Below are 21,100 nucleotides of genomic sequence, written 5' to 3' on the forward strand. Positions count from 1 at the left end.
CTACCCTACAAGCGAATTAGTCCTTGATGCATGGGTATACGATTTCATATTCTATTCTTCAGGGCCTACTATTGTAGACACTGAATTCTCCACTGTTGATGAAAGCTAAAGCATTTTTTTTAATCTTTTGTTTTCGAATGATTCTTGATGATTAACCCATGAACGCTCATTAGAGAAAGGGCCAAAAACACAGTGACAGCCTATTGCTCGGTTCTCGAAGAATTCTATTTTAAGAATGCTTTGTCAAGTGAGGGGAAAAAGCATGAAGGGAATATAGGTAATGAATATGTACCAATGTAAAGATCATTCAAAATATTGGATTCGATCTGTTCGCTAGGTCTAATTTGTATTTATATAACTCAATGGTGCAATGTAATTTACGTGGCCAATTCTTCATTCCGGAACAAGGGCTTCATTTTTTCATTTTGAAAAGAATTTGCGCAGAGAATTTCTGGCTCTGACGGGAATTTATCCGCGACGCTGAGAGAAGAGAAAAGACTCCATTAACCCAGATGCTTTTAGAAGTTAGAACCCTTTTAATCACATGACTTACGACAAAAGCATCTTTTCACAAGTGCAACTTTGGCTTGGCTCCATTGTCTTCCAACTTAACAGTGAACAGTACTCGAATTTTTCCAAGGAAAAGCTTCCCATCCTGTTCGTGATACCTTCTTAATGTCCTGCGATTTAAAAGGTGCTCAGTAATTCTCCATGCAAAGGAGTTGAAGATTTTGATAAGTTCCAATAATGGAACCAGTGAGAAAGTCTTTGAAATCATACTGTTCTAATGCAAAACAGCAACAAAACCCTGAAGAACAGCCTCTCCTGTTTCACTCCAACGACTGTCAAATGGCACAGTCGTTTCATGCTCGCAAGCAGAGAGAAGGAGAAATAGTTGTCAATATTGACAGTAACGATGCTGCTGGCAAAGAAAATGGGAACACTTCAAAGTTCACCGGCGATAGCACAAGCGGTAAACCTTCAGGTTCATCGAAGAAATCCAAAGTTTCATTTCATGAAGTGTTAACTGAAGCTGTGCGGCAGAAGAGCAAGGACGTCTCAGGCCAAGATCAGACACGCCAAAGGTCTTTTGTTTCGGATGGAGAACAGTTTTTAAGATGTAGTTCAAATGACTATATTCGACAGAACTCATGGAGGCAACTGGTGAACAAAACCAAGTCTAGGTTGCTTGACCCACTCGAGGACCAATATGGAAGGAACGACAGTATGAACTCTGAAGAAGAATTTAAAGAAAATAACCACGATGAGGAAGACATGGAAGACATTCCAGATGAATATACGATGCTGAAATTTAGTGCACTGACAATTCTTCAGTGGTTAAGTCTCATTCTAATTGTAGCAGCCTTAGTCTGTAGCCTCTCCATCCCTGGTATAAAAAGACACACGCTTTGGGATCTTCAATTATGGAAGTGGGAGATAATGGTTTTGGCATTAATCTGTGGACGACTTGTTTCTGGTTGGGCAATTCGACTTGTTGTAATCTTTATTGAGCGCAACTTTCTTTTGCGAAAACGAGTTCTCTATTTTGTTTATGGATTGAGAAAGGCTGTTCAGAATTGCCTTTGGTTGGGTCTTGTTTTGCTTGTGTGGAATTGGATCTTTGATGACAAAGTCCAGGAGGAGACAAATAGCGAGGTATTACCCTATGTAACAAAGATTCTCGTATGTTTCTTGGTGGCTACCTTGATATGGCTTGTGAAAACCCTCCTTGTTAAAGTCCTTGCTTCATCTTTCCACGTAAACACCTTCTTTGATAGAATCCAGGAAGCTCTATTCAATCAATATGTCATTGAGATGCTCTCAGGTCCTCCCCTGTTTGAAATAAATAGCAAAGAAGAAGAAGAGGAAAAGGATGATATACCTGAGGTTGAGCAGTCACCGAGTGCTGGGAGTTCTACGGTTAATAACCTCAGGGCAACCCTTCCTCCTAGGACTGAGGCAAAGAGAGGAACTAGAAAACAACAAAAAATCACTGTGGTTGAGAACGGTCCCAGATTTTCAAGGACAATGTCTAAGAGGAAAAATGAGGATATCCGACTTGATCACCTTCGTAAGCTGAATCATAAGAATATATCAGCTTGGAATATGAGGAGGATGGTTAATATGGTTAGCCATGGGCAGTTGGCTACCTTGGATGAGCAGATACTCAATTCTGACAGAGATGATGAATCTTCAGTGCAGATTAGAAGTGAATGCCAAGCAAATGAAGCAGCTAAGAAGATTTTTCAGAACGTGGCTAAGCCGGTATATCAGTGAGTTCTCTTTCCCTTGCCCCCAACTGTTTGAGTTCTTGATGCGAGTGGCTGACCATCTTTATCCAAACAGAGCTCTTATTTGTTTCACTGTTTATTTTTCTTTCTTCGACCTTGCGAGCTTAATGAGGGTCAACACTTAATTGGCTGATGTATTAATTTTCGAACAAAGAAAAGAAACTAATGAATAAATAAATAAAATTCATCTTTATGTGTATGTACTATGTAATTTATATGGGGAAACTTTGTGTTGATAAATACTTCTAAGTTATTGATGTTGAATGATGCTGATGACTTAAAGACATGAATATCTGTATCAGATGCATTTACCTTACAGACATTATGCGGTTTATGGGTCGAGATGAAGCTTTAAAGGCATTGCATCTCTTTGGAGCAGGAAGTGAAGAAGACGGAATCAGCAAGGCATCTCTCAACAATTGGCTGGTAATTGATGTCTAAATTTAATGTTTTTCTAAATTTAGTTCTTGTTGATATCTACCAGATAGGAATTGGTTAAGGTTTCAGTTTCTTAGACGTGTTCAGAAGACACTAAAAGACTCTTTTCCTCTTCCAGGTCAATGCCTTCAGAGATCGAAAAGCACTTGCATTGTCCCTAAATGATACAAAAACTGCTGTGGATGAACTCCACAACATGTTGGACGTTGTAGTAGCCATTATCATCGTCGTAATTTGGCTCATCATACTCGGAATTCCTGTCACCCACTTCCTTGTTTTCATAAGCTCACAACTTCTGTTGGTGGTGTTTATCTTCGGGAATACCTGCAAGACAGTATTTGAAGCAATAATCTTTTTATTTATAATGCATCCATTCGATGTGGGTGATCGCTGTGAAGTGGATGGAGTGCAGGTAAAAAAACCTTCATTTCTTTCAAGTTACTTGCATCACAATATAGCATACACGTCCATTCCTGGGTCCCTCCTTTCCTTTATTTCTTTCCAGGGTCAATGTGTTGATTACTATTTAGCATTCACTAACGTTTGTTCTGTTGAGCCTCAGATGGTAGTAGAAGAAATGAATATATTAACCACAGTGTTCTTAAGGTTTGACGGGCAAAAGATCGTATATCCTAACAGTGTTTTGTCTACCAAGCCTATTGGCAACTTCTACCGAAGTCCAGACATGGTAGAGACAATTGAATTTTGTATCCATGTGTCAACTCCATCAGAGAAGATTGTCATCATGAAAGAAAGAATAACTGAGTAAGTAGTAGTAAGATTTATCTTCTCTGTTATTAGTTTCCTGCATCTTAAGCTTAACTTGCTGAGGTTCGAATGTCAAATTGTATACTTTTGAGCCTTCTAATATGAGCAACTGTGAAACTCTAGGTATATTGAGAGCCAGGAGCATCACTGGCACAAGAACCCATTGGTGGTTGTGACAGATGTAGAAGACATGAACAAATTGAAGTTTACAGTATCATCTAAGCATAAAATGAACTACCAGAATGTGCCAGAGAGATTGACCAGGAGAGGCCATTTACTTGAAGAAACGATTAAAATATTTAAAGACCTTGACATTGAATATCGCTTGCTGCCTCTCGATGTGAATGTAAGAAATATGCCAACTATGGTTTCACATAGGCTGCCTTCGAATTGGAATACTTGTGCTGGCTAATTACTCAAAGTAGAGCATAATTCTTAAATAATGTCCGGAGGAGCTGATAAAATGTACAACAGTTGCTGTTGGAAATATTTGCTTGTCATTCCAGAAATTCAGAAGTATTTAATTTGGGGTGATTAGTTGACTAGTATTTGCTTGAAGATGTTGTATGATGTAAAAACTGAAGTATAATACATGATGCTTGATTGGGATTTGATTCTAAAAATTTCATTTCTTCACAGAGGCTCCTTTGATTGCAATTAATTTCACTGGAATCCTTTGTTGTTTGATTTAACAGAAATTTCTAGTCTTATTGGGTCTACATGGGCCTCACAGGTTTAGTTTGGGAAATGTCGTTTCTTTTCCTTCTCGTCGAAAACAAAATATTTAACATTGGGCTGTGTGTTATCCCATGAGATTTTCTTTGGGCTTCTTTGGTCGCTCATGAGCGTTAATGAGAGACCAATGTATTGCTAAGTGGAATCAATTTGCACATTGCCACTTAAAACGGGCTCCTTCCTGGACTTTTTAGAATTCCTCAATAGGCCCAATAATCATCAAGAACTAAAGCTTTAATCTATTAGTCCTGATTTTTTTTTTTTTGGATAAGTTGTATTTCATTTATCCAAAGAAGCAATAAAATTGCCATAGTACATACACTCCATATATAAAATCAAATCATATTTTAATTATTATATAATATAATTTTATTTATATTTCAAGCATTACACAAAATCTTGTTAACTGGATCAACAGCAATCGAATGCAATCTATATAATCAAATCCTAATAGCTTTTTTAATTTGCTCAAACACTTGTTTTTTTGTTCTTTCTTTATTCTTGAATAATTTACAGTTCCTTTCTCTCTATATATAGTATATATGAGCACTCCAAGTAATGCACAATACTACTGATATTAATGTCTTGCTTTTTATCATTGTCATTGCCCATTTCAATTCTTCAGTCTACTCCCTGACTTCTCTGTCAATCTTGCATAATTGTAATACCTTTCTCCACACCATTTTGCATATTCACAACTAAAAAATAAATGGTCCCTGCATTCCCTTTCATGTTGACATAGACAACACCTTTCATCCACCTCTACTCTCCAATTCTTCAATCTAACTTTTGTTAGAAGCCTATTTAGTATAGTCATCATGCAATCATTGAGTGTTTTGGGATATGATACTGAAACCAGATTAGTCTGTGCCACTCAACCTTCCATTGCTTAGACCTTATATCATTTCAAATCGCTACAATAGAATAGCCATTACTAGGGATAGGCCACACCTCAATACCATTTTCTTGTTTGATGAATTGGCGTGCAATAGTCTAAAGTTGAAATAGTTTCCTCCAACCCCAATTGTTACTCTGCTGTGGTGCAACTTACCATATACTTTTGCCTTTCAAGACATAAGCTTCAATCCAAGCTATCCATATAGATCTTGCTTTTTGAAAATAGACCAAATATTCCTCATCATGTATGCCGTGTTCCAAGTTAGTGTGTTTTTTATACCCAACCTTTCTTTAGACTTAGGGTGACAAACGGCTTTTTAACTGATTTTAACTCCTCCGGTAGTCCTTTCTTGGCCTTTCCAAAAAAAGCTAGAGCATAGCTGATTGATTTTTTTTAACACATAGTTAGGTAATATAAAGTGTTTACACCAATAATTGTGTAAGCTGAAGAGTACTAATTGGATTAGCTGTAGTCTTCCAGCATAAGATAAGTACTTACTAGTCCAACCTTTAATCTTAGCCGTGATCTTCTCAAGCAATGGAGCATAACCTTTTCCAGTAAGTTTTTTGGTGACTAGTGGGACTCCTAAGTATCTGAAAGGAAGTAAGCCTATTTTGAATCCTGTGGCTTGTTGAATTGATTGGATCTCTTTTCTGCCTATTCCTATGCCATATATCTTATTCTTTTCGCAATTTAGTTGTAGCCTGAGAACAAGTAGAAAGCTTACATAACTTTCTTGACACCAATGATTGAATTCTTGCTTCTCTTTGCAAAAATCAACAAATCATCTACAAAATATAAACGTGTCAACTTGATCTTCTTGCACTTAGGATGATAGGCAAACATTCCAAACTTGGCAACTTCATCTAGCATTCTTGACAACACATTCATTGCTAGAGCAAATAGATCTAGGGAGAGCGGATCTCCTTGCCTTATTCCTTTAGCTCCTTGAAAATAGCCCACTAACCTTCCGTTAGGTGATATAGAAAACATTGGGGTTCTAATACAGTTGTTAATCCAGCCTATAAATTTTGAAGGCAATCCAATGGCTGCCAAAATGTTGTGGATAAAATTCCAATCTAATGTATTGAAAGCCTTTTGCAAATCAATCTTTATAGCACACCTTGGGGATAATGTGGTTCTACCATATCCCCTTACCATCTTCTGTGCCATAAGCACATTGTCTGTGATGCTCTTCACTTCTATGAAAGCACTTTGACTTTTTTGTTTATGATATTTGGCACGATATTTTTAAGCCTATCTGCCAAAATCCTAGTAATGCACATGTAAATGATAGTACAACATGATATGGGCCTGTAATCTCTAATCTTGCTTGGATTTGCACACTTTGGAACTAATGTGATAATGGTTAAGTTAAATGCAGAAAGTATGTGCCCAGTTTGAAAGAAGTGCAATATAGCATTTGTAACATCCTCACCAACAATGGACCAAGATTACTTGAATAAATGGGCTATGTATCCATAAGGACCAGGAACTTTGTAACTGTTCATAGAGAACATAATAGTTTTGATTTTTTCTTTCAACACTAGGCTTACGAGTGCATCTTGATCCTCATAAGATATTGAAGCTTGAAGAAGATCAGTAAAAAATTCTTGTGAATAAACTTTAACTCCCTTATCAGGTATACCAATCATTTTTTGGAAGAATGATACTACTTCCCTGGAAATTTGTGAAAAATTTTCTAGTTTGTTCCCTTCAGCATCAATAAATACTTTTATCGTGCTTCTTTTTTGTTTGGCTGTAACCATTTTATGAAAGAATCTTGTGTTTTGGTCTCCTTCTTATATCCAAGTTATCCTAGATTTTTTCCTATAATAACTCTCTTCGGCTTCCATTAACTCTTTCAGCTCTATGGATAAGGTGCTTTCGAATTTATTCATTTCAATGCTTAGGGTAGTTGTCAATATTTTTATCTGTACAGCCTGCAGCTCTTTTCTTTTTTCCCTCATCTTTGCTGTTACATCCCTATAGTGCAACTTGTTGTAATTTCTTAACTCCAGCTTCAGTCTTTTTAATTTCTTGTGCAATTTAGACAATGGGTTTCCTGTCACTGGCAGCTTCCAAAAGTTTTCAACTATATTCTTAAACTCTTGGTTCCTCATCCAGAAATTAAAAACTTAAATGGTTTGGGTGGGGAATACCAAGCCATATTAAGTTTTATCAGTGCAGCTCAATGATCTGATACTTCATGAGCAATGAACTCTACCTATGATTTTGCAAATATAGTGAGCCATGAGTCATTTATTAATACCTTATCCAACTTTTTTGTTAGATGGCTTTCTTGCTGATGATTAGTCCACGTGAATAGAGGCCCAGTTGCTATGAGATCAAACAATGCTAGCTAAGTCATGCAATCTTGTAACTCTTTCATCTCTGTATTGGCTGTTAAAAATCTGAACTCACTAAAGGGTATGCAATAACATTGAAATCACCAGTTAGGATCCAGGGACTATAAAAAATTATTCCTCCTAAAAATAGCAAATGTGACCATAGCCTCCTCATCTTAACTCCATTATTGCTCCCATAAATGGCAGAGAAAAAGAATTTCTGACTTTCAATGAACATACTACAGGTAATACTTTGATTAGTGAGGTTCACCATATCAACATGCACATGTGGTCTCCACAAAATCCAAATCCTCCCATTGCATGCTTCTGAGTAATTATGGTACATACCCCAACCACGAAAATTATTGTCCAGTATGGCCTGCATCCGATGTTGTTTGACCCTTGTTTCAATTAGACAAACCAAATCAATATTTAATCTTTGTATTCTATCTATTACATCTTTTCTTTTTAAAGGACAGTTAAATCCTCTAGTGTTCCATACTATAAAATTCATATTGGAGAACTGGAAGTATGACCTCCCAAGGCAGAAGTGCCTACCTTTACTTGCTTCTTTCCCTTGTCAATTAGTCCTTTCTTTTTGCTTTTGATAGCCTTCATCAAATCTGCCACCCTAGCAGCTGTAGCTCTAGGCTTCTTTGGTGAATGAGGAATCATCCCATCAATTATTCCTTTAGAATCACTAATTTCATGCCTTATATTATCTAATTCCTTTATGGACTCCAATACAGCAAATCTGTTAGCATATTTAGTTTTAGCAGAATGGTTTTGTGTTGCTGCCTTGTTGTTATTCTTAGTAGCAGAGATAGTTTCTGTTACCTTGACCTCCTCCATTTCACTCCCCTTTTTACTTGTAGATGGCTCTATATCAGCTTCATTCATTTGATTCTCCAATAACGTAGTTTTAGCCTTATCTTTAGGCATCCACACCTTAGTTGCAACCATCATTGGCTTATTTGGATAGGTTTTATCAGAATGTCCAAAAATACAACAATGAGACCACTTTTGAGGCATCCATGGTATTTCCACTTTAACTGAAACTAGAGATCCATCTCTCAATTCAACATCAATTGTTCTTGGAACTTCCAATGCTGCTTTCATCTCCACACAAATTTGGCATAAGCCAATCTTTGTTGCTTGGTGGTGATTGTATCCATATATAAAGGATTCCCTAATACACTAGCGATGTAACTCAACCCCTTCTTTGAATATAATTCAAGTGGGACATTACCCAAATGAACCCAGATAGGCAATTTCTCCATGTTAAATTCCAATGAACGCATTCCTAGCTCCCATTTTCTGATTATCAGTGGTTTGTTCTGGATGTGCCATGGACTGTGCTTAAGAACCCAGTTCCTTGCATTTGAGTTTGAAAATTGAATCACAAAAAGATTATGCCCAGCAGGCTTAATCTCTACTTCACCTTCCTTCCCCCAAAGTATATTGACCATTTTCTGGAAGAGGCTATAACTAGGTATTCTCCCAATGAATTGAACTACAAGGGAGTTCTGCCATTGGAGAATTCCTTCTTCAAAAACCTCGTTCGATGGTTTCACAATTAGCCCCCCTTCAGTCTTCAATGGCGGATAATACTCCGAGGCTTGATCTCCTGATGCTGCAAACAAAAACCTCCAATCTGTCACCTTTTGCTTCGTAGCAGCTTCTGCTATAGCCAGTTTTGTCAGATTTTCACCCACCACATCACTCGCCTGTATAGTACTTGATTCTTCAGTAACGATCAAGGGAGATCATAAATTCGTCTTACTCATCTCAAACAGCCCAATCAATCCTCTAAAGCTAAAGAAAATAGCAAGATCTGATGAAATTTGATGAAATCTATGATAATTGAATCAAGAATCGAGAAAATTTGAGAAAAAATTGGGAATTCTCTTAGCTCATGAAAGCCTGCTCGCGTGAGCCAAGAAAGAATTCTACTTTTCGTGCTAGTGATTGATCCCTATTAGTCCTGATTTTATGCTGCCTATAAGAATAAGAAAAAGCATTGATCATTTTTATCTCGATTCTATTAAAATGAACCGATGAAAACTTTTCCGGATAAAAAAAACCACTGATCCAAAAGAAAGAGGACATGTTTGCTACAAAGTAAAAGCTTCAGAATTGATGAAACACAACCTACATAGAGAATATTTTATTACATGCAAAAGAAATGTTTCTATTGCATTCATTCAGTACTAGGAAGCCCGTTTTCCTTCCATGCAGTATAGCCACCAGCAACATCAGTGACATGGGTAAAACCCTGCAAGAACATCACAGTTTTTTTTTATCAATTTTTACACTATTCATATAAGAGATGGAAGCTACTTTAGGAATTAGGAATTACATAATTAACTTTTACATGCATAGCTGCTTCTAATGGGTATTCACTCTCTTATCTTGTTTCGTGCAAGAAATTTATGGTTCTAACGGTGTAATGAACAACGAAATTTTCAAAATTGCTACTTACAGCAGCGTGCAGATCAGTTGCAGCCATTTTTGACCTCCCTCCTGATTTACATCCCTGAGGATTGATAATGCAACAATAAGGTTTTAAATTGGGTAACAACAAACTACAATAACTAATACAAGTACTACAAATCTCAAAAACTTACAACAATGAACTTCTCTTCTTTCCCAAATTCAGATGATACTTCCTCAACAAATTTTGGATTCTTCAACATCTCTTCATAAAATAAAAGAGAACAGTTCAACAATGATTGAATATTTCTAGGCAAAGAATTGAAATTATTGGAACGCTATTTTCCAATACTAAGTGTGCTTCATCGAATACTGTCATAAAATTTAATCAAACAGGAAAAAAATCAAGCCTGCCGTTTCTTCACAAGAAAGAATGAAAACCGTCAGAACCCACTAGGAACTGAAATTTTTATTTTAGCAATTATGTTAGTACAACTTTATTAAGCCAATAAGTTCAAATTATCTCATGAGATCAAGTTGAGTTTCTACTTCTTCCATAATATAACTTAATAATTTGGACTTGGCGAATATCTGATTAACTTTGACGTTTTTTCCACATTGTCATGGACAGGAAAAATTGTCTGATGAAGTAAACTTTTGGAACAAAGCATTTCTTCACTTTGGGTACTGAATATATAGTTGAACCACAAAATTGATCAGCAAGCTAAAATAGTGATGTTTACCTTTTCCACCATTCTTAATAACGTGGTAATAAGGAATGTTAATAGCCGCAGGAGGATGCCCAGCATTGAACTCCTCAGAAGTCCTACAAAGTGGAACCAAATAGAAGAACTTAAAAACTTGAATTAAAGCAAGCCTCAGAGATTGATTAGCAGCAAAATCCGAGGAAAAATTGTGTATTTGACCAAAGAAGCCTAAGAAATATTGTTGAAAATGAGGGAGAACGATGTCACTCGTCTCTCATGCGAGTTGGATTACTGTTATTTTTAAAGGGTGAAACATTAGCTAGTAAGATACCTGACATCCAGATAACGATGTCCTGCTTGAAGAAGCTCGTGCGCCACCGTCACCGACACTGACTTTGGCTTCACACCCGTCTCCCAATTTCCGACTGACCTGCATCACCATACAAGTTTATAATCTCGCCATGCAAAATCTTTAAAATATAAACCTATACAATGTATTCCCAAATTTCAGAACGCCGTTATTCCTCGCAGTCGATCCCTGTTCAACTTGAAACTTGGGTATTTGTAACCAGGGATGATGAACAGCTACAACATACAGTACTCCATTCTACTATTGATTAGTACATTTATGCCCATGTCAATTTATGTAAAATGCAAATGTCTGTGCATGTAGAGTTATAGATTATAGAGAGAGATTCACCTTTGGAGGCGACGAAAGAGACGAAGAATGGGGCAAGCCAGGGGGCAAGAGGAAGTCAAAGGACCCATTTTTGTGACAGCAAGTTTAGTGATTCATGTACTATATATATTCATCCCTAGAGTATGAAATTATAGCAGCATTGAGTCAGCTGTTTCTTGGGTAGATTTCTTAAAAAAGAAATTATATATATGGAATTAAAAGAAATTATATATATATGGAAAGACGGAATATATATGGAAAGAAGTATAAAAAAATATATACTGCAAATGACTGAATTGTTTTAATGTATATTCATAGTTAGAGTATGACTTGATAGCAGCATTGAGTGAGCTGTTTCTTGGGTAGACTTCTTAAAAAAGAAATTATATATAAGGAAATACAGAATATATACGGAAAGAAGTGTAGGAAAATATATACTGCAAATAACTGAGCTGTTTCAATGGATGGAAATCTCTGGACTTGAGCTGTTCTTGACAATGAATATTTGGTAATGGACCCAGTGTTGACGCAATGTTTGCACCTCCCAGTACCTTACTTCAAATTTTAATGCCACGTGCTTGAATAAATTCCTCGGAATGAAATCCGCCGCCGTTTCAAGTGAAAAATGGGCTCCTTTCCTCTTCATAAAATTATATGAAATCTTGATCATACAAGATAATCAACCTAACTTATATTTGCAAGTCATTCTACTAAGAGATGACTAGAAACAATGATAGATTTATTGTGAAATAAAAAAATTAAATTTTTAACCCTTTTGATTCATGTTTTGATTCACATATAATTATCGAGATGCAGTAAGTAAGGGAATAATGCAAATTAAGTAATTCATATTTAGAAAGATAATTCTAAGTATACTAGAAGCAGGGAGCATCACTAGCACAAGAACCCACTGGTAGTTGTGACAGATGTAGAAGATGTGAACAAATTGAAGTTTACAGTATTGTCTTAGCATAAAATGAATTACAAGAAAAGAGATTGAGTAGGGGAGGCCATTTACTTGAACAAACGATTAAAATATTTAAAGACCTTGATAATGAATATCGCTTGCTGCCTCTCGATGTGAATGTAAAAAATATACCAACTATGGTTTCACGCAGGCTGCCTTCAAATTGGAGTACATGTACTACCTTAAGTAGAACATAATTCTTGAATATTGTCCGGCGGAGCTGATAACATGAGGACAGTCCTGGAATGTACAGCAGCTGTTGTTGGAAATATTTGCTTGTCATTCCAGAAATCCAAAAGTAATTAATTTGGGGTGATTTGTTGACTAATTTTTGCTTGAAGATGATATATGATGTAAAAAATGAAGTATAATACATTATGCCTGATTGGGATTTGATTCTAAAAATTTCATTTCTTTACAGAGGCTCCTTTGATTGCAATAAATTTCCCTAGAATCCTATGTTTGAATCGACAGAAATTTCTAGTCTTGTTGGGTCTCCATGGGCCTCACGTGTATACTATGGGAAAGTAATCCATTCTTTGCTTCTCGTCTAAAACATAATATTTTCTTTGCTCATGGGCATTAATAAGGGACCCATATGTTGACAAAGTTGAATCCATCTGCATAACCTCACTTAAACTCGGCTCCTTCCTGGACTTTATAAAACACCTCAAAAGGCCCATAATCCAGTGCAGAGTTTGCATCATCAAGAACTAAAGCTTCAGCTTATTAATCCTGATTTTTCCTGCCTATAAGAAAAATATATGAACCTAAAGCATTGAACATTTTTATCTCAATTCTATTAAAATGAAAAAATGAAAACATTTTCAGATTAAAAAAAACACTAATCCAAAAGAAACAGGACATGTTTGCTTCAAAGTAATAGCTTCGGAATTGATGAGACATAACCTACATAGAGAATATTTTATTACTTGCAAAAGAAATGTTTCTATTGCATTCATAAGAGAATATTTTATTACATGCAAAAGAAAAGTTTCTAATGCATTCATTCAGTACTAGGAAGCCCGTTCTCCTTCCATGCCATATAGCCACCAGTAACATCAATGACATTGGTAAAACCCTGCAAGAGCATCACAGTTTTTTTTTTATCAAATTTTCCCCAATTCATATAAGAGATTGAAGCTACTTTAGGAATTAAATGATTAACTTTTACATGCATAGCTGCTTCTAATGGGTATTCACAGTCTCACATCTCATTTCATGGAGTTGGGGAAGCAATTTATGGTTTTAATGGGGTAATGAACAACGAAAATTTCAAAATTGTAACTTACAGCAGCCTGCAGATCAGTTGCAGCCATTTGTGACCTCCCTCCCGATCTACATCCCTGAGGATTGATGATGCAACAATAAGGTTTTAAATTGAGTAACATCACAGGACAACAAGCTGCAATAACTAATATTACTACTACCAATCTCAAAAACTTACAACAATGAACTTCTCTTCTTTCCCAAACTCAGATGATACTTCCTCCAAAAATTTTGGATTCTTCAACATCTCTTCATAAAATAAAACAGAACAGCTCAATAATGATTGAATATTTCTAGGCAAAGAAATGAAATTATTGGAACGCTATTGTCCAATACAATTTTATTAGGCCAATAAGTTCAAATTATCTCATGAGATCAAATTGAGTTTCTACTTCTTCCATAATATAACTTAATAATTGGCACTTGACAACTATCTGATTAACTCAGACGTTTTTTCCAAGTTGTCATGGACAGCAAAATTTGTCTTTTATCTGATAAAGTTAATTTTTGGAACAAAGCATTTCTCCACTTTGAGTACTGAATATATAGTTGAACCACAAAAAAGATCAGCAAGTTACATTAGTGATGTTTACCTTTTCCACCATTCTTAATAACGTTATAATAAGGAATGTTAACAGCCGCAGGAGGATGCCCAGCATTGAACTCCTCAGAAGTCCTACAAAGTGAAACCAAATAGAACTTAAAAGCTTGATTAAAGCCAGCCTCGGGGCTTAATTTGCAGCAATTTCTGAGGGAAAATAGTGTATTTGAGCATAGAATGATGTTACTTGTGTCTCGTGCGAGTTGGATTACTGTTATTTTCAAAGTGGTGAAACATTAGCCAGTAAGATACCTGACATCCAGGTAACGGTGTCCTGCTTGAAGAAGCTCGTGCGCCATCCTCACCGACACTGACCTTGACTTCACATCCAGCTCCTTATTTGCGACTGACCTGCATCACCATACAAGTTTATATTCTCGCCATGCAAAATCTCTAAAATGTAAGCCTATACAATGTAATGATAACTTACTCAGTACTGCACGAAGAGGAAGCCAAAGAGGCCATTTTTCTTAGGAAAAATTGTGATAGCAAGTTATGATTCGTGTACCATATAGCGTGTGTGTATATATATATATACATATATATTTATCGAGAGTATGGAATGATTGCAGTATCGAGTGAGCCATTTCTTGATAATTTCCTTAAAAAAAATTATATATATGGAAAGACAAAATAATTATGGAATGTAGTGAGCCGCTTTATGGGTAGTTTCCTTAAAGGAAATTATATTATACGGAAAGACAATATATATGGAATCGAGTGAGCCATTTCACGGGTAGTTTCTTTAAAAGAAATTTTGTATAAATGGAAAGACAATATATATGGAAAGAAGTTTCTGAAAATCTACACTGCAAATGACTGAGTTGTTTCCATGGGTGGAAATCTATCTGTAACTTGAGTTGTTCTTAACAATAAAATATCGTCCTGGCAATGGACCCAGTGTTTACACAGTTTTTGCACCTCCTAATGCCTTACTTCAAATTTCGATGCCGCGTGCCTGAATAAATTTTCTAAAATGAAATCCGTCGCTGACGGTCAAATGGGAATTAGGCCCCTCCACCTTTCTTATACGAATCTTCATCATGCAAAATACCCTAATGACCATTCACAAGTCAATCACTAACCTAATTTACATTCATTCTATTAAAAAAACCACCGGAGAAAATAGACAGACCTGGCATGAAATACATTTATACTTTAAATCCTTAACCTCATATGCCTTTTGGCCCATGTCTAGATTCGCATATAGCTACCTGAGATAATAGGGTAATACAAATCAAGTATTTCATATTTAAAAAATTAATTCGAGCAAACATATCTATAATAAGCCGGAAGTACTTTTATGAGCCATAAAATAAAAATCGCACTTTCTTATCCACATAGGTTTAGAAGTTGCAAAGATCACTGCTGGGTTCTTTGGTTAAATGCTGATTTTGGTCCCACTTAAGGTCTAGTAGTCAGTTCACTCAACTTCCACAGCCTGCCTGATCTTTAAGTCGCTCTTTATACTCTTTCAATTCTCTCTTGTATCTTTCCTTGTCTTTCAATCCAATGTTCTGGTACACCTACAGAGAAATTGATTAATCATATCAGATAGATAAGAGTTCATACTCCTAATTAGCAAATTGGCAATTTATGACTTGTGATGAAAGACAGGATAAAAAGATTTGCAAGGTACAAGTGAAAACATGAAAACAGTGCTATAAAGAACGCTCAAAATTATAGAATGTTCATTGCAAGACATTCTCTTGTTTGTTCTGGGAAAATGCGAATTATGCCAGAAACAGAATGCAAGAAACCATATACGTTTTCTTGATCTTTTTGCAATTACCATCCTCTCCTCTGGGCTGAGACTGTTCCAAGACTCTCCAATCATTTTTGTGAACTCCCTCTCTCTGTTTGGATAGAGGGATTTGAGTTTATAATGCTTTTCAGCAAAGAAAAAGTTGTAACCACTCCTGTTGGGTTTTGGATAGCTGGGGTCTCCTGCCCTTCTACTTCTCCTCCTCTTCCCAGAATGGCGGGAGTTACCGATACGTTTGTATGGAACAAGGGCACCAGCATAATCAGGAGTGGGAGCGGAAGATCCTGTTTGCTCTGGATGGTAAAGTACTCCCCTAAGAACCTTTGAACCCAACCTTACAGATATCAAATAACCACAGTCGAACTTCCCATCAATCATTCCCATAACTGAACAACACGAAGTTCCTAAAAGGAGAAACATATCAAGTAAGGTCATCCAATCAAGTTCAAATGAAACATCCTAGCAGTACAAATTACTTCGACAGCTTTTCATATGCAAGAATATACAGTTAAAATAAATTCATTCCGTATCGGACAAAAGTTAATATATACTAGTATTGGTTAAGAATTTGAATGAAATGTAGTCCTATGCTATACTCTCTATTGTTAAATGTCATTGTTCCATTTTGCTTCCAGAAGCAGTTTGGTGCAGATTCGAACATGAAGTGCCTTCCAAAACTCGATGTTTGCTAGCCTGCTAGTTATGTGGTAGTATGCAATTGAATACATTCAAATCAACCACGGATAAGAGACAGCAAAAATACATATTTGTTTCACAAGAAATATCATACAAACATCACAAGGACCATAACCACATACCAGAAACATATGGATAAATTTGGTGGGACCCTTATGAAAACGAAGATTGAGAAACCACTAAACTATCAACATGCACATGAAGTACCAAGACCATATCAATAAAATAGCTAGCCTACAACCTGTAATTCTCAAGTTATCAAAATGGATTTACTCGACAGCTCATAAATCAAACATAAGATTTTGGAGCACAGAAATTAAATTCAAGCATTTTGCGTTGTGTGGATGATATAACTTTTATCTTCTTGTATCTTTCCCAATTGAAATACTAATAAAATGGAGATATTATGGAAAAAACAAACTACCTGAAACAAGTTGATCTGGGAATTCTCCTATCGGTTTAGGGGAATATTTCACGAGAGCCAGTTCAGGTCCGCAGGAGGGGTCGTTAATAGGAAATGCAACTGCATAGACATAAAAAATAGAGTATTAGACCCGTATGCGAACCGCATAAAACCAGAAGAAGCAAGCAGAGCTAAGATCAAGTCACAGTATTATGCTACAGTAGAAAGGGAAAGGAGGGAAAACCCATGCAGGAAGAAAAACATATGCGTAAAAGATCAACTACCTGTTGGAGTATGTAAATGACCCTTCATCTTAAAGAAATGAACCTGCTCGTAATGGTAAAGAAGACTGAAGTAGTGTTTCCTAAGCACGAAAGATGCACTTGTTGTCGTTGGAGAGAACCTGAAAACAGTACCCACTTCCCTCCATTTCTTCTCTGCAACTACCTACAAAGCCATGGCAATTTAAATTAAAGAATATAAAAAGTTTTACACTTTAGGACATTTCGAAGGAATAGATACAGTAGTAAAAAAAAGTTAACCTTTTCATAACCTCCCCTTTTGGTAGCTTCTACATACAGAACATACAAATCTAACTCCTTTCCTCCAATCACAGGAATCCTATAAAATATAAAGATAGAATACAGAAGCACAAACGTCAAAGAAAATATAAAAAATAATAAAAACATGAAGAGATCGCCTTTTGTAAAGAAGAAAAAGGAGCCATCTTCGTATTTTTTGTAAGTTCACGAATCACATTCTCATAAATCCAATATATAATCAACACTAGAGTTGCTTTGAAAAAAAAAAAACCCAGAAGAAAGGGAGAAAGAAGAGAATTACATAAACTTGGTGCCCATTATAAAATGAAAGCGCCTCAGGGTATCCCAGAAAACAATGGGGTCCTTAACAACTTCATCATGAGAGGCAAGGGGGTCCGGGTATTCTTTCTCCTCAACAACTCCATTCCGGCCCTTAGTTTTCCCGGAGGACGACGTTGCTTTGGTGGCCCCTTCCATTGAGGGTAGTCGCCGGAGACACTAACAGAAAAAAGTCCGACAAGTAATATCAGCAGCACTGGAGAGGGAAAATAATGACGAGGAGAAAAGAAAAGATGATTTGGAAGATAAGATTGTAATTAAGAGACAGGAAAGCAGAAATTAAAGTAAACAGGGTTGGACGCGTGAGCAAGTAACGGTTACACAAAATTGGCTTTTTCTGGCATTTTGAATGGCCAACCACTGAGCTAAGTCCTAAAGCTTATTTATTTACACTGGCTATGTTCATTGTTATACACTACCTTCCCTCTCTCTATCTCTCTTTCTCTCTCTCTCTCTCCTGTCATTCAAAACCTGACATGTCTGCAGCTTAAAGGCTTTGATTTGCTATTCTCCTTTGCTTTCTCCAAACGTTGACATGCACCAGCGCTTCGTGTTCTGATGATTTTCTGAACATATCTTAGCGTACGTATGTCTGAAGATATCCACAGAATGGCCCTTTTTCGGGTTACAGTTCTGTAGTGAGGCACAACTCAGCTATAGATAGGTTCAAAAGGTATCTCAATCGTAGATTTATGAGAAATCCCAATCTCAAGGCTCCGTTGTTTCTTGATATTTGGTCAAATTGCTTTATTGTTGCCAGATAGTAGTAGCGGATCATCTTTTTATCTATTGAATGTTGAAACATGTCTCAGCCTACCATGTAGAAGCTTGGGTGCGTGGTTAGAATAGCAGACCAGAAAATCAAAAGTGAAGCAATTTTCATAGATATCGTAGTCATAATCATAAATATGTATCAAGAGACAAGACTTGGAAGCCTTGCACTTGCACGGGGAACAGAGCATCTGAAGATCCTGTGTACTATTTCAATGCACCATTGGAATCCAACCAACATGGACTGTTTCAAATTTCAAACCATCCAACATTGATTCAAGCCTAAGCAAGGCCCATTAAGAGTAGCTCGGAGCCTTAGGAGTCCACATGGACAAAGGAATGGCCCGTGCGTTATACAGGTTTAAAATTTAGAGCCCGTTTCTATTGGACAAGTTAAACCATTAAGTGAAGGCTTCCAACCAACATGGCCTTTTTCAATTTTCAAACCACCCAACGTTGAATCTAGCCTAAGCAAAATCCAATAAGAGTAGCTCAAAGCCCTCGAAGCCCACATTTACAATTGAATGGTACGCTCATCATAAAGGCCTAGAGATTAGACCCATTTCCTCTTGACCACTTTAACTATCTAGTTCGTTATTATCAGACTAGAAAAATGCTTTAAAAGACTTATAATTGCAGGGCTTTACCCCTAAGGGAGCCCTTCCAGAAATTCTCGAAGGCCAGGGTCAAGCCCAGGCCTAAGAGGGGGTTTGGAAATAGTTTTCAACCAGCAATAGACGCGCCTCGGTTAGAACCTCATGAGCTGCGTCATTGCCCCAAGCGCAAAGATGATTAAAACCACTTTGCCTTTGTCCTCTTATAGTAGTTACGAACCGTCGACAGCTTATTTCCTGCAAATGTGGGATTGCATAAACTGTCCTGCAGTGTTTTCCTCTCTCTTGTGACATTCAACATTAATTCTTGGGACTAAAGAAACATATCTTAACTTGATCCTTGTTTGAAGTTGATAAATGGGAGATGGGAAAAGCAGCGTCTTGTTCAGCACTTTCTTTCTCCAACTCTTGATCTCGTCTCTGGTACCGTCCAAACATTCTTCGGATTCTTAAGCAAACAAGAAATACCCATGATCTTATTATGGCTACATCGAAACGAGTCTTCCCTTCCTGTATACCCTACCTTCTGCAAGCTATGCCTTTCCCTCCGGATCCACCTCCACATTTAAAGCTTAATGGCTCTCCACCCGAGTTTGTTCACCTTCAAACCAAAGTTTGAAAGTACACAATCTGTGGCAAAGAGATGAATAAGTGGCAACTGCAAATTTTACTCTGCTTTGGTAGTTTGCCTTGTATGTTTGTCCCAAAACTCCATCAACCATTATGCCCAGTGAATCAAACTTGAAGTTCAGCTCCGAATGCGCAAAACAATCATCGTCAGTCACATCGTATCCATGCACCCTTATGGGACAGAGGGAATCCAAAATTGACCACAATCTGAGAAACTGCCTCCAATCCTATTTGTTATAAGTCGGGTCAAAATATGAAAAATACAAAATTAACCACAATCTCACAAAAAAAAAATCATAACTTTTGTAGTTGTTTTTATCATCATAAAAATTAAAGATTAAAATTGTTGGAGTTATAAGTTAATAATGAAGAAATAGGCCATGGGCAATTATTTATAGGAATGCAGTAACGTTCATATAATTATTATTATTATTATTATTTTAAATAAAATAAATTCGAAAATAGATAAATTATTCAGTCCTTCAAATCAATATAAGATATATTATATCTGTCAACATAAAATAAGTGACTATAAATCGTATATTCGAGATGACTCAATAAATTATAATCGATAAAATTTAAAATTAAAATTATTTTATAAAAAAAATAATTTTAATTGATTAAATTAACTACTTATTAATAATTTTATATAATTATTATTCGATTATATCCTTACTCTCCTCAAATATTAATTTTTAAATCATGCCATTAAGTATATGTCTTTTTTTAAGCAGGGCCTATCCTTCCCGTATTCACCGACGTTAACTGCCAACAGCATTGGGCCACTTAAAGCAGTACGCCATGAAAGGCTCTGTTTCCTTGCGGCCCACTGGTTTTTCACTGATCAAAGTTCAGATCATTGATTATTTGATTTGACTATAAATTCCGGCAGCAGGCAGCTTTCTTTTCTTTTCCGAATAATTGGCTTCCGCATTAACAGTGAACCACTCTTATCTTTTAAGACAGGGCTTTGTTTTATCTGACTTGTTGAATGTTTCGGATAGCCTTTGTCTAGACATAATTTGTGCATGGAAACGGATTGCACAAGGAAATAGCACCATATCAAAGTCTAAATCTTTTATTTATTTATTTATTTGAGCCAATTAGAGCCCAGTTACAAATCGCATTATCCTCAAACATTATTTATTATTTACTAATTGTTATATTAATATTTGATTTGGACCTCACGACTCGGAAAACGTTCAT

At 36.4% G+C, this 21,100-nt stretch overlaps 4 protein-coding genes, 1 non-coding gene and 1 pseudogene across 8 annotated transcripts; 1 reads left to right on the forward strand and 5 right to left on the reverse strand.

The window, feature by feature from the left end:
* The first annotated feature begins 715 nt into the window (after positions 1–715).
* Positions 716–4,133, forward strand: LOC111312859 (mechanosensitive ion channel protein 6-like). 3 transcript variants are annotated; one of them, XM_022913541.2, is made up of 5 exons: positions 716–2,273; positions 2,594–2,717; positions 2,848–3,141; positions 3,292–3,494; positions 3,621–4,133. In XM_022913541.2, exons 1-5 carry the CDS (start codon positions 748–750, stop codon positions 3,907–3,909), a joined length of 2,436 nt encoding a protein of 811 aa, XP_022769276.1. In that variant the 5' UTR covers positions 716–747; the 3' UTR covers positions 3,910–4,133. The 3 variants fall into 3 exon arrangements, with proteins under 3 accessions (XP_022769276.1, XP_089597084.1, XP_089597093.1); XM_089740958.1 differs by having other exon boundaries at positions 2,848–3,494; XM_089740967.1 differs by lacking the exon at positions 3,621–4,133 and having other exon boundaries at positions 3,292–3,498.
* Positions 4,134–8,212: 4,079 nt separating this feature from the next.
* Positions 8,213–9,234, reverse strand: LOC149520629 (uncharacterized). Its single transcript, XM_089740996.1, has one exon. It carries the CDS (start codon positions 8,945–8,947, stop codon positions 8,594–8,596), a length of 354 nt encoding a protein of 117 aa, XP_089597122.1. The 5' UTR covers positions 8,948–9,234; the 3' UTR covers positions 8,213–8,593.
* On the reverse strand, positions 9,234–11,483 carry LOC111312863 (thiosulfate sulfurtransferase 16, chloroplastic-like). Its single transcript, XM_022913552.2, has 6 exons — positions 11,319–11,483; positions 10,950–11,048; positions 10,655–10,737; positions 10,106–10,176; positions 9,961–10,014; positions 9,234–9,753 (listed from the first exon to the last, which is right to left on the reverse strand). The coding sequence occupies exons 1-6, from the start codon at positions 11,384–11,386 to the stop codon at positions 9,679–9,681; spliced, it is 450 nt and encodes a 149-aa protein (XP_022769287.1). The 5' UTR covers positions 11,387–11,483; the 3' UTR covers positions 9,234–9,678.
* Positions 11,484–12,209: 726 nt separating this feature from the next.
* LOC111312862 (thiosulfate sulfurtransferase 16, chloroplastic-like) lies at positions 12,210–14,813 on the reverse strand. The gene is made up of 5 exons (XM_089740993.1): positions 14,387–14,813; positions 14,127–14,209; positions 13,712–13,782; positions 13,557–13,610; positions 12,210–13,345 (listed from the first exon to the last, which is right to left on the reverse strand). Exons 1-5 carry the CDS (start codon positions 14,431–14,433, stop codon positions 13,271–13,273), a joined length of 330 nt encoding a protein of 109 aa, XP_089597119.1. The 5' UTR covers positions 14,434–14,813; the 3' UTR covers positions 12,210–13,270.
* Positions 14,814–14,939: 126 nt separating this feature from the next.
* Positions 14,940–19,458, reverse strand: LOC111312861 (high mobility group B protein 9-like; annotated as a pseudogene). The gene is made up of 7 exons (XR_016326060.1): positions 18,299–19,458; positions 17,842–18,038; positions 17,541–17,619; positions 17,283–17,445; positions 17,020–17,118; positions 15,927–16,303; positions 14,940–15,660 (listed from the first exon to the last, which is right to left on the reverse strand). The product of XR_016326060.1 is annotated as a high mobility group B protein 9-like (transcript).
* On the reverse strand, positions 19,290–19,440 carry LOC149520630 (U4 spliceosomal RNA). The gene has a single exon (XR_016326671.1). It is a non-coding gene; the product is annotated as a U4 spliceosomal RNA (small nuclear RNA).
* Positions 19,459–21,100: the final 1,642 nt, after the last annotated feature.

Source organism: Durio zibethinus, chromosome 1 (genome assembly GCF_047325235.1).
Source record: "Durio zibethinus cultivar Kanyao isolate XHJ-2024 chromosome 1, ASM4732523v1, whole genome shotgun sequence".
In the NCBI taxonomy this organism is placed as follows: Eukaryota; Viridiplantae; Streptophyta; class Magnoliopsida; order Malvales; family Malvaceae; genus Durio; species Durio zibethinus.

Coding starts and splice junctions, on each gene's coding strand:
- LOC111312859 (XM_089740958.1), top strand. CDS start 748: ATGGAACCAGTGAGAAAGTCTTTGAAATCATACTGTTCTAATGCAAAA. Junction 2,718..2,847: donor CATCTCTCAACAATTGGCTG/GTAATTGATGTC, acceptor TTCCTCTTCCAG/GTCAATGCCTTCAGAGATCG. Junction 3,495..3,620: donor ATGAAAGAAAGAATAACTGA/GTAAGTAGTAGT, acceptor GTGAAACTCTAG/GTATATTGAGAGCCAGGAGC.
- LOC149520629 (XM_089740996.1), bottom strand. CDS start 8,947: ATGGTCAATATACTTTGGGGGAAGGAAGGTGAAGTAGAGATTAAGCCT.
- LOC111312863 (XM_022913552.2), bottom strand. CDS start 11,386: ATGGGTCCTTTGACTTCCTCTTGCCCCCTGGCTTGCCCCATTCTTCGT. Junction 10,177..10,654: donor TATTAAGAATGGTGGAAAAG/GTAAACATCACT, acceptor TATTTTATGAAG/AGATGTTGAAGAATCCAAAA. Junction 10,015..10,105: donor AAGAAGAGAAGTTCATTGTT/GTAAGTTTTTGA, acceptor ATCAATCCTCAG/GGATGTAAATCAGGAGGGAG.
- LOC111312862 (XM_089740993.1), bottom strand. CDS start 14,433: ATGGCGCACGAGCTTCTTCAAGCAGGACACCGTTACCTGGATGTCAG. Junction 14,210..14,386: donor CACCGTTACCTGGATGTCAG/GTATCTTACTGG, acceptor TTCACTTTGTAG/GACTTCTGAGGAGTTCAATG. Junction 13,346..13,556: donor CAACTGATCTGCAGGCTGCT/GTAAGTTACAAT, acceptor ATGCTCTTGCAG/GGTTTTACCAATGTCATTGA.